The sequence below is a fragment of the Cervus canadensis genome, chromosome 25 (assembly GCF_019320065.1).
Source record: "Cervus canadensis isolate Bull #8, Minnesota chromosome 25, ASM1932006v1, whole genome shotgun sequence".
Taxonomy (NCBI): Eukaryota; Metazoa; Chordata; class Mammalia; order Artiodactyla; family Cervidae; genus Cervus; species Cervus canadensis.
In genome coordinates, this window is record NC_057410.1 from 49550586 (window position 1) to 49563294 (window position 12709).

General features: G+C 43.6%; 1 protein-coding gene across 5 annotated transcripts in view; it reads left to right on the forward strand.

Annotated features, from left to right (window-relative positions):
* Positions 1 to 5762: 5762 nt before the first annotated feature.
* Positions 5763 to 12709, forward strand: part of KCNC2 (potassium voltage-gated channel subfamily C member 2) — a 188606-nt gene continuing 181659 nt past the window's right edge. For 4 of the 5 annotated variants that reach the window (XM_043447098.1, XM_043447100.1, XM_043447101.1 and 1 more), the window contains exons 1-2: positions 5763 to 5983; positions 7149 to 7827. In XM_043447098.1, coding sequence (XP_043303033.1) covers positions 7168 to 7827 — 660 coding nt within the window. In that variant the 5' untranslated portion in view covers positions 5763 to 5983; positions 7149 to 7167. The remainder of the gene's footprint in view (positions 5984 to 7148; positions 7828 to 12709) is intronic. The other variant, XM_043447102.1, reaches the window with a different exon arrangement.

Consider the following 12709-nt stretch of genomic DNA (forward strand, 5'->3'; position numbering starts at 1 on the left):
CAATACTTTGGCCACCTCATGAGAAGAGCTGACTCATTGGAAAAGACCCTGATACTGGGAGGGATTGGGGGCAGGAGGAGAAGGGGAAGACAGAGGATGAGATGGCTGGATGGCATCACCAACTCGATGGGCATGAGTTTGAGTGAACTCCGGGAGTTGGTGATGGACAGGGAGGCCTGGCATGCTGTGATTCATGGGGTCACAATGATTCAGACACGGCAGAGCGACTGAACTGAACTGAACTAAGTACCTAAAAAAGTTTTGACTACTGCAGTTGCTAATAATTCTTTTTTTTTTTTTTTTTGCCACTCTGACAATCCCTAACCTAATATGAAGAAAATTAGTATTTCAATACTTGCCTCTTACACTTACTGTAATAATAAAAAAAAATGTAAGTATAATATCTACAGTTTGTCCTTAATAAATGTTAGTTCTCTTCTTGCTCCAATCCTCTCTAATATATTTTGCAGATGCAATGTTCAGCTAATTCCTTGTTACATATTTATAAACACTCACTTCCATACAGCTTCCTATGGACATTTCATAAAGTGTAGGATGCTTTTTAAAAACACAGATTTCTGACTGCAGAAATTGGTGCAGACCAAACCAACTGAAACAAAAACTCAGGGTGGAGCCTTGCATTTTAAAAACCTTCTCAGGGGAGTCTGATGCACTTCAAACGGTAGAACTCTCCAGTCTGGAGCGAGGCAGAAAATGTAACGAGAGGGAATCTATAAATGTATATACGTAGTAGAGTAAGTCATACACATATGAAATAATTAGCAGGAGAAGGCAGGGAAGTACTAAAAATACAGATTATAAAATTTTAATGAAACATCTCATCTTGCGCCCGTGGCCTATTGAGGAACAAGGACAATAGGATGTTAAGTGCACTTTATAGGTATCTGCCAATAATTTAACCCTTAGTAGTAAAACAATCAGTCATACCAGGAGAAACTGCTGCACACTGACCCCCGTGTAAGTTAAAATGACATCAAGATATGTAATGTGAATAGTGCATTGCTCCATTTACCAAAGTTACCTATCTTCATCATCATCACCATCATCTGTTTTAAATGGATGATGCAGAGGACTATAAAGAATTCTTCATAATGAGAAGGCTACCTTCAACTCTTGCTTTTAAAGCTCATCAGTCAACATCATCCTATGTTCACGGGAATTTTTTCTCTTTCTTCAATCTAAATTCCTTTTCTTAGAACTCTTGCACATTAATTTTCTAGGCACATGACAAGCTCAAATTGGTTCAATGTCTATGTTGTCATGCTGAGTATTTATGCAAAGCCTCTGACTCTTGATAACCAACACAAATATGTATTCCTTACAAATCAAATGACCAAGTTGCAAAAGTAGTAATCCATGAATTCTTTGTATGTAGGTCTATCTTATAATTGTCACAAGTAACTATGTTGGGTAGTAGAAAGTGTATTGCATAAACTAAGTCATTAAAAGATGGTTAATACATATATTTTTGAATGAAAATAATTTGAGAAGAATGCAAACACACTGCAAGTATTCTAGAGTTTTGGTTTCATTACATCTTTATGGACTATTCAATATTTGAACTAGTTTTGAGCTCTCTACAGGGTAGTGTGCTGTAAAAGTTAAGGGTTAGAACTGCCATCAAAAAACTTGGGTTATGGTCTGCTCCCACCAATTATTAACAAGGTGACTTTGGGATGAGACGTCTTCCTCATTTGACAATAAAAAGTACTATTCATAGATGCTTAAAATATGCTAGAAACGTAAGTGTTTTATTGGCCTTATGTCATTTAATCCCCATAGTAACTATAGTGACATCTTTTTTATTCTATGAAAAGGGAAATTGAGGCTCAAGGAGATGAGTACTTTTTTTCAGGTCAGATACCTAGCAAGCAACACTCAGAAGATAAAACTTCATTTTACCTGTCTCCAAGGCCTGTGGAATTATTCATCATGAATTACTACCTTTCAAAAAATTATAGCTTGAGGAAAAATATATATCATATATTGCTGGGGTTTTTTAGAATTCACAATACATGATATAAATGTTAGTTATTGTTAAGAGAGCAGGTAAGTAGGTTCATGTCCTTTAATTTTCAGATGAAGGGACCTTAGAGGATGAATCAGCTTGTATTAACAAATCATTCCAAAACTTAATAACCTCTATACATAGTTTTTTCTTTAGCTCTTGATTCTGTGTGTTAGCACGTCTGGGACAGCTCTTCTGGACACATGCATAAGAACAAGGCAGTTCTAACTCTGGAGATTAGCTGGCCATCCTCTAGGGGCAGAGATAAGGTTTTAGGTATTGGTGGGGGTGGGGGGTACTTTATATCTTTTAGATGTTTATTTCTTTTAAATCCTTGCTCTGTTATGTCCTCTTACTTATTTTCTAGTTCTATTTTTCATTGCACCAAAGAGATGTGTGTGTTTGGGGTGGGGTGGGAGGACACTGAAATATATGTCTCTTTCCACCAAGCAGGTCAGCTAAGACTTGTCATAGCTCTAGGGTAAGGTTCCAAGAAAGAGAGAGAGTAGAAGCATGCAAGACCTTTTGAAGCCAAGGTGTTGAATTGGTACAGAATCACTTCCACTTTTTCTGTTGGCTAAAGCAAGATGCAAAGTCAGTATAGATTCAAGGGCTGGAGTAACAGACTTAGTGGGAGAAGATGCAAAATCACATTACAAAAGGGCATACCTAAGGGAAGGGATGGGAAAACGCAGCCATTTATTAAGACCACTGCAGAGAAATCTTGCTTATGAACATGTTCCTTCCTTAAGGTTAATAATATTTAAATAATCCTCTATTGGATTTTAAAAGAGTTAATTTGTTCAAATGTTAAAATATGACAAGTATGCCATCCGACAGCCACAATGTGGCTTCATGAGATCCCCATTTCTAGTGGGGATGTACTGCTCAGTTTCTGAAGCCTGCTGTGATGCTGACTTAAGGGTACAAAGGAAGGAGCATTTCAGTGGCTTTTCTGCAAGAAGTAATGTCCACACAGTCCTTTGAATTCTTTTTCCACACAAACCAACACAGGAAATCACAACTGTTTTCCCCCCTAGGTTTTCCATTGCTGTCTTTCAGAGATTTGCTTCCCGTCTTCCACCTCCCACTTCTATGGGTCTTTTACAGCAGGATCAGTGGAGTTAGCTGCTGGTGGGGGTGGGGAGGGTGCGGGGTTCTATTTTCTCCTGTCTTATATATGAAGCCTGGACATTTGCTCTAGGATTTTCCTTTCTTATATTGACCAAGAGGAAAAAAAAAAGAGACCATTTCTCATTCATTGTTTCATTTATCAGTTCTCCATTGATAAGGGCATCTTATCCTTTTATCTTCCCATATTCTTGTTTTCAGATTTATCCAAAATCTTCTCTGTTTTCACAGCTATTCTTATGAATCACAAGAAAATTCTGAATTATTCTAAAAGATGATCCTTTTGCCAATGTGATTATTTCCAGAGAAGATTATATAATCTCAGACTGAACTTGATTCATTAGGTCTTTGTCTTTTTCTTTCCCCCATGAGTCCTCTGCACCATTTTTCTCCCTTCTTTTCATTTCCATATAGAGCCTTTATAGTACAGCCTTAACATTACCAAGCTGAAGGCTTTCATTATTGATTCCTGCCATCTGTATGAGTTATCTTTCTGGAAGTCTTGTAATTTAGTATAAATATTTCCTCTATTTAAATCAACAGGAGTAATTTATGTAAAGCATTTTGCACATAGTAAGCTCTCAGTAAATGCTATTATTATAAATGCTGCTGCTAGTATACTTACTATTGCTAATTTATTTTAAAGCAAACCATATACCTTTTTCTCCCTATTGAATTTACACTAAAGCTATATAAGGAACTATCTAGACAATAATGGGAATGCATGTTAGAATTTGAATACAAGTTTTCTTTGTAAATTTCTGACAACCGAATATATTATTACTGTTATTTTAAGAAATGTCTCCATGCCTTTGTAAAACTAGAATCATTACCTCAGTATTTAAGTGTTACCTTTCTTTACAGGTTAGGAAAACAAATTTATACTTTCACAAGGCTAGATAGGTTATTATTACACATTTACTGTCATACTGTTAGTAAATTTCTTACAAATGTATACTTACCATATTTTCTTGCATTAGTTTCCTAGACATCAGTGCCCTTCCAAAGATCTTTCTTCACTTTGTTTGGGTATTTACAGTTTTAACAGGTAGGAATTTTCTTTAGTGAGTTGTTTATAGTTAATTGCCTATCTTGCAGTACTGTATATTGCTAAAACTTTTCCATCAGTAACTCACAACTCTTGCTCTTTCCATGGTGTCTATGTTAGTATCTGTTCTTCGGGCACTTTCTCCTACATACAACCTGGTGTTTCACCTACTCCATGGACTTCAACGTCAATCCTATCAAACTATCTCCATGGACTGTGGTCTCTCTCTTCCAACCTTTTCTTTCTAGAAATATACACAGTCACAGAAACTCACCCTCTATCTGGTGGTGAGGTCTAATATGGGTTGAACTGTGTCTCAAGCTCCCCCTCAAACCTCCCCCCAATCACCACGGCCCCCCAAAAGAGATGTGGGACTCCTAGCCTCCGGTACCTCAGAGTGTCCCTTTCTTTGTGGTTAGAGTCTTTACAGACGTAATTAAGTTAAAATGAAATCATGAAGGTGGGCCCTAATCCAGTATGATTAGTGTTCAAAGGAGAAATCTGTTCACAGAGACAGGCGTGCATAAACGGAAAATGAGGTAGAGACAAAGGACGAAGACAGCCATCTATAAACCGAGGAGAAAGGCTTGGAAGAGGTCCATGCCTCACAGCCCTCAGAAGAAACCAACCCTGACACCACCTTAATTTGGAGCTTTGAGCTTCCAGAACTGGGGGATAATAAATTTCTGCTGTTTAAAAAACCCAGTTCGTGGTACTCTATTATTGACAGCCCTAGCAAACTAATACAGGGCCCAATACAATTTTTATAAAGGGAGAAACCTGCTAATGAGATCACTGCTTTGGTATTTAGATATCTGTAGTTCGTCTTTTTAAGCTTCTGATAAACCTGACTTTTCACTTGCTAGAGCCTTATGCTCCTGGAATAAACTTTTAAAACTTGTTTTGTTTTATATAACCATGATGTGGTGACTGGAGACCTACATCTGACTGAAAAGAGCAAGCCACAGCCATGGATAAGACGCCGGAGACCGGACTCACTTGTCACCTGTAAGTAGAGCTCGCTCCCTCCGGCTGCCATTAAGAAAAACAAAACCAAACCAAAAAACCGCGCTTGGGCTCAGATTTTCGCTCTCACTTGTTGGGAGGGGTGGGGTAGCGGGAAGAGAAAGGGTGTGGAGTGGGGTGTAAACAAGGCGGACAGCCGCTCCAGAGAGGGCGGGGACAGAGGCTCCCTGAAGGAAACGAGCTGAACCTGGTTGGCACAGCCGCGCTTCCCCAGACCCACCCGCCGCCCACCCGCCGCTCTGCGCGCTCCGGGCTCGGGCGCAGAGGCCGGCGGCGAGCGGCGCGGAGGGGCGGCTCCGGCCGTGGCCGCCTGGGGGGCGGAAGGAGACCTGCGGTCCGCGCCGGCGGGAGGGCGGGCTCGCCTGCGGGCGGATGAGCCCCCCGGCCTCGGGTGGGCGGCGCGGCAGCCGCTGCCGGCAGGGTCGCGGCGCGCCGGCGGGGCCCGCCCCGCGCTCCACGGTCCGCCCAGCCCCGCGCGATGCTGCCTCTGGGCGCCGAGGTCGTCGCGGGGCGCGCCCGCCGCTCGCGGAATGAGGGCGGGCGGCGCGGCGCGCGGCCGGCGGGCGCTGTCTCCGCGAGCCCGGCCCCCGGGGCAGCGGCCCAACCACCTGCACCCGGAAGACGCCAACAAGTAGTTTCTCGCTGGCGCGGGGCGGCTGGGCTGGGCGTCGGGACTCAGTCGGGCTGCCCCGAGCCCCTCGTCCGCTCGGACGCCGGAGCAGCAGCACTTTCCTCTCGGTCTCCTTAAGGTAACTAGGGGCGGGAGGGCGAGGGGCGGGTTTGCAGGGAAGGACGGGCAGAGCCCGCGAGGCAGGCATCCCCGCTCCGTTCCGCTCCAGGACTGGAGAGCCGAAGCCCCGGGGAGAGGTGGCTGGGAGGTCGGAAACGGGGACACCGTCACCAGGACTGCCAACTCGGTGGTGCAGGGGGCGTGCCTCCAGCGGCTTTCCCTCGGGGAGCCGCCCCACTCGCCCCTCCTGGGAAGCAGCCCCCGACTCTCCTCCCGAGAGGCGTTTGTTTCTCTTGCGAAGGGGGGATGGGGTGGGATGCGTGGATCACTTCAACTCTCCAAAATGGATTCTAGTGAGTCGTTTCCTCTCCCAAGTAATAATAATTTGCACAGCAATCATGTGAAAAGAAAACTGGATCAGGAAATTAGGCAGAGGTCTCCTGGTGAAAGGCACTAGCAGGGACGTTTGTTTTTGCTCCGACTTCTGCGTTCGGTCTGTTTGCCTGGCCCGGGAGGCAGAGGAGAGGTGAACCGAGAACAGGTCGTGCGGAGGGCAGTCCCCGGGAGCCTGGGAGCGGCGGGCCGCCCAGAGTTCACCGAGGGTAGGCGTTTGAGGGGGGCTCGCCGCCCAGTCCGGGGGTTTCTCGCCCAGCACTGTCAAGTTGCCTGGGCACAGAGAACTCCTTGCCTGAGGGAACTGCCTCCCGGAGAGGGTAGGGGGAAGCGGGTCTCCATGTGAGCGAGGAAAGGGAGCGGGCTGGGGAGAGGATGGGGCGGGAGAGGAAGACGCGGGAGGATCTCGGAGGGGAAAATGAGGGGTTTGGGGAGAGAGCCGGGGAGATGTAGGGACTGCAAACGGGTTCAACTTGAGAGAAGGTGAGGGGTGAGAAGATGCAGGAGACAGAGCTGAGGGAGAAAGGTGTGAGGCTGGGGGAGAGGGGTCGTGAAAGGTCAAGGAAGATGGGGACTGCTGTCTCAGTTCTCTAGAAACCCGGGGAAGGCTCAGTGCTGCTTGAGGCGGGGACGGGGCTGGGCGGCGTACCTCTCCAGGGAGGCCCCGTGGCCCCTCGCCTCCCCGTCCACGCTGCATCTTGGGGTGCTGGGGCTGGGAGTGGGGGCGGGGGACACAGCGCGCCTCCGCCAGCCGCGCTCTTTAACTTGGCGCTGTGTTCGCCTCCCCCCAGTCATGTCTGAGGCAGAGAGATGGGCAAGATCGAGAGCAACGAGAGGGTGATCCTCAATGTCGGGGGCACCCGGCACGAAACCTACCGCAGCACCCTCAAGACCCTGCCCGGGACGCGCCTGGCCCTGCTCGCCGCCTCCGAGCCCCAGGGCGACCCGCTGCAGCCGCCGCCCCCTGCGCGCTCGCCGCCGCCGCGGCCGCCCCCGCGGTCCCCCGGGCCCGGCGGCTGCCTGGAGGGCGGCGCGCGCAACTGCAGCGCCCGCGGCGGCGACCACCCCGCCGGGGGCGGCCGCGAGTTCTTCTTCGACCGGCACCCGGGGGTCTTCGCTTACGTGCTCAACTACTACCGCACCGGCAAGCTGCACTGCCCGGCCGACGTGTGCGGGCCGCTCTTCGAGGAGGAGCTGGCCTTCTGGGGCATCGACGAGACCGACGTGGAGCCCTGCTGCTGGATGACCTACCGGCAGCACCGCGACGCCGAGGAGGCGCTCGACATCTTCGAGGCCCCCGACCTCCTCGGCGGCGACCCCGGCGACGACGAGGACCTGGCGGCCAAGAGGCTGGGCATCGAGGACGCCGCGGGCCTGGGGGGCCCTGACGGCAAGTCTGGCCGCTGGAGGAGGCTGCAGCCCCGCATGTGGGCTCTCTTCGAAGACCCCTACTCGTCCAGAGCCGCCAGGGTAAGGCCAGCGGCGCCCCCTTCCCTGCTGCTCCAGCTTCTCCTAACCCCTCTGCTCTCTCTGCAGAGGGCCTTGGGGAGCAGCCGGGGTGTCCCTAATCGGGAGGTGGGGGGCCCGTCGCTCAGGGCAAACTCAGGGCCCCCCTCCCTCGTTCCCTTTCTACCCGCCCCGATCCCCTCAGCCTCCCCCTCCTCTCCTCCTCAACTCAAAACGAGATTTACTTCCCCAGGTGGGACCAGCAGGGCAAATGTCCACTACTCTGGGCAAGTCTGTTGGAACCTCGTTCTGAAATCGCTACCACGCTTCCTGTGGAATTTCTTTTTCTCTTTTATTCCAACCTTTTCTTGAGTTCCGAGGGTCCTCCAGGCCTTCCGATCATCAGGGTTTGGTTTTTCCAGTGAGGTCTGGCACTCCTGACTCACCCAGAGCAGTGGCCCCACTTAGGAATCTAATCTGAGGACAATAGAGAGGGAAACGGAATATATGTCTGTGGCTGGGCCGGGAGATGAACAGGTTCATCTTGGAAAGAGACCTCCTGAATATCGTTTGGTCCTGCCTCCATCCAAGGGAGAGCAGTGCTGAGTCCGCTTGCCCCAGTGAGCTGACGGGATAGCCCACCTGCGCAGTGAATTTTGGAGTCTCTTGTCTTTCCCCTTGCGCTCTGTGTCTTTTACAGGTTCAATGCTGATTGGACACTTCTGTGACCCTGGTTCAGTGGGAGTCTCTTAATTTAGATTGTAGGCAACTTTATTTTATTCTATAGATTTTGATCCCATACTCAATATTGCTTTTCAGTTTCTAGTTTGAGTGACAGTTTAAATTTAGTCTTTAACACACTGGATTGATTCTTCAAAATCCCAGTGAAGAGATGATAAAAGTAACTAATAATGGTTACTCTAATTCTAAAGGAAATAAAGGAAATATAAATAACCCCAAATTATGCAGCATGTGGATGGTTTTTGATTATATGTGAGAATGGAGTACTGTATTTAGTTAAATCTTTGCAACTGCATGTGTCTAGTTTGCTTCTGACACCCAGAAAAGATCCTCCTTGTGCAAAATGGGAATTCTCCCAGCTTGAGTTTGGCTCCATCCTCATCATTGTGTTCCTCTGCGTGTCAGAAGTCTCTGCAGCTGAGACATTGTGCAGCTGTCTGGTAACATGTCAGAAGATGTGCTTCTGATACCACTTTAGAAGTCCGAGCTTGTATTTTGTTTGCAAGTTGATATAGACTATCAAAGAGACAATTTAAAGCATTTCTACTTTATGGGATCTGGTATTTAAGTGCACACATAAATTCTATTATGTCCATATTCTCATATTTGAATATAGAATTAATAACTTCAACTCTGAGATCTTCCTTTTAAGACCATTCTATGAATTCAGCAAGAGTTGGCATTCAGGGGAAAAAAAGTGCACTTATTTATTTATTTAAATTAAATCACAGACTCATGACCATTATCTCTGTTGTTTTGGATTCCAGCTGTGTGCCATAGTCCAATTGGCGACTAAAAACATAATCTGCATTTGTTTTCAGACTCATCATATAATTTTGTTATTTTATGTGGTATAAAAAACCAGGGTGTTTTATTATTTTTATTCATGATAATAAAATGCACTTTTTGTAGTCTAGGTTGCACAGGAACAGCTTCAAGGTTATTACTGCTATGGAATTTGGTTCTATGAATTAATGGTCCAAGGGTAGCACATTAACTTGAAAACAGTTTTTTAAAAATCTTACTAAGATTTTATTGTAATAATATTAAGAATTTGACCTGCATCCATTTTAGGTGAGGAAAAGAACACAGATAGATTAGAGATTAATTTAAGGTCAAAGAGCCATTAGAAACAGAATCAGCTGAGAATGAGAGACCTGGAAAATTTCGTTGAGGTCACCTCATGAGGAACCTGTAGTTTGCAGATGAGGAAAATGAAGACTGCAGATGCTAAGTGATGGCCAAGGTCGTAGAGCAAGTTATTAGCAAAGCCAAAATGATGCTGAAGGCCTCATGACACCCTCCCCACGCCCTTTCCACTGCAACCACTGATTATAACTGACTATCTGGCTTGTGAAATCTCTGCAGGTAGTGTTGCTCTTGAGATTTAATGCAGCATAGGACAGTCCTTAGTCTTCTAACTTTGAAAGGTCATCTATGACATGTCTGTGTGTGTGTGTGTGTATATATGTGTGTGTGTATATATATATGTGTGTGTGTGTATGCATACATATACATTTTTTCCCCGGTCTTTGGTTGCACTACCCAACATTAGAGTGCAAATATGGGATTCCAGTTTTCTTAAAATGAACCCTGTTCTAACTTTTGATTTTTATTGACCAGTTTATATGTAATGTTTTTCCTTTTTCCCCCCCAGATTGACTAACATTTGTGGGACTTGTCTTCAGAAAAATTCCTTTTCAAATTATTAGAGGTCACTTAAAAAAGAGTACTCAGAAGTCACCATTCTATTTACATGTGATTTAATATTTTTTATGGACACTTATAGTTCAGATGATTGACTGACAATATTATCTGACTACTTTGGTAAATAGAATTACATTGGGAGGTCACTGGATGAAATTATATTTTTCATGGACATGATTTGAGGAGACATAAAATCAATTATCAAGTGGTTTGTTTCAGCTGTGGTCTTACTGATGTCGTTCTTAATAGAAGTATTTAACTTTTATAAACCCTTCTTCATTTTACATTAGTTCATCTTTTATTGATGTACTTGAGATGAACAATTTTAACTGTGCAAATTCTGTTTTCAATTTGTTATACTTGTTTCATCATTGTCCTTATCCTTTCCCAGTATTGAGGAGTGTGACTTGATTATATAGTAGATTTGTTTTACTTCTAACTTGTGTAGTCTAAAGTGGCCCACTGAAACAACAGTGATAGGAACTAGGTAATTGAATTTTACAACATTGTATTTTTGCCTTTCGTTTTGGTTGGCATTTCCCTTCCTCTGTTGCTTTTAATTTATGATGTAAATACATATTTGAGCAGTCTAAATTGTTCAGGTTAACTTGGTAAATAAGTTTATATTTTTTATTTATGAATTGCATCCTTAAAAATATATTAGAAATTTATAAAAATTTAAATATAAGTTGTCATGGAAACCTGTTGTGGAGAAAATGAGATCTGGATAGAAGAGAGATTATCCTGTTGATGGCATTGAATGATATTTACAAACAGTAAAAAGCATTTAAATGGTTTTATTTCCACAGAATTATGAAAGTATACTCCTTAAAATTAAAATTAAAAAAGGACTATCTAGAATTGGATTCAGAATTGCATATATGTAATTTACTTTTTATGGGACATTTTTTCCTCTACCTCAAAGCATAAAACAGGAAAGGAATGATCTTCTAAATAACTATTTTCTAGGTTTAGACATAGCATTTAATTTTTACAAATTATAATATGGTAAGGACAATTTGAGTTATACAATAAGGTTAAAGAAAGAAAATATATTAATTCTTGTTTTGTGAGCCTTGCTCCAGTTAAAAGAAATAATGGCCAAATAAAGCTTGTTTGTAAAATATTGTTAATTATTAAAATTTTAGAATTTTCTTTAGTCAATTAATATTGTTTCTGCAGTCATTGTAGACCAGAAACTATATAAGATACTAGGAGTGTGTGAGCAGATATGGTACTTTTCCCTCAGTAAGCTCACCACTCTATTTATAATGCAATATTTCCTAAAACATTATCTATTCAATTAAAAGTGCAACAAAATAACAACAAGCAAAATTCCAGAGATACTAAAGATGTTTCCCTTAAAAAAAAAACCAAAACTCATGTGGAAATGTTGCTTGAGATGTGCAAGAAACTACTGCATTTAGAAATGATGATCTTGGTAATTCTCTGGTGGTCCACTGGTTAGGAGAAGCTGGGGCTCAATCCCTGATAGGGGAACTAAGATCCTGGAAGCTGTGGGGTGTGGCCAAAAAAAAAAAAGAAAAAGAAACAACGGTTTTATGCTTTTGTTAGTCTTTATTGTATTATGAAAGTGTTAGGCTTTTTCAGCCTTGATTTTTCTGTTTTCAGAATGATGTATAGGCTCTCTCTTTGCAATATTATTGAAGAGTATGAGACAAGCTGTACTTATATCAAACAACTGAATTATTTGCAGAGCAAACAACTAAATTATTTACAGTGTGTTCGAGTGTCTTCATCCCTTCTATTTTAATTAAAAGTTTGTTGTTGTTTGTTCAGTCACTTAAGTTATGTCTGACTCTTTGTGACCCCATGGACTGCAACTCGCCAGGCTTCTCTGTCCTTCACTATCTTCCAGAGTTTGCTCAGTTTCATTTCCTTTGATTCGGTGATGCTATCTGACCATCTTTTTAATCTCACAATTAAAAGTTATGGCCAATCACATGACAATGCAAATCCAAACTTCAGACCCCTGAAAAGAGTCTGCTGTTAAGAGTCTGATGTTTTGCATTTGCTATATAAGCATCTAAGTCTCCCTTGACTTTTTCCGGGCCACTAATTATACAGTTCACAAATATATTTAATTTTATTCATATGTTCTGAGCATTGGATAAGATTAGAGAGTGCCTCATTCAACACATAATTTAAAAAACCAAGTAACTTTACTAGAACTGTATTTTGGTAGTGTATTTGACCCCAAACTAGGTGACCTAATCCGTTGCTGGGGCATTATCATGCCAAAGGTGAATAGTTGGACAGTTTATGTATGGGTTTTTTTTTTTTTTTTCCTGTTCTGTTTTCCCAAGAGCTAATTTGTAGACCCGAATTGACAAAACTAAATGAGAGCCAGAGAAATGTTTCTTCTCTGTCAAGAAGCTTATTTTCAAAGCAACTGAAAACGAGGAAATGTGTAGTTTTATAAAAAATGCAGGTCAAC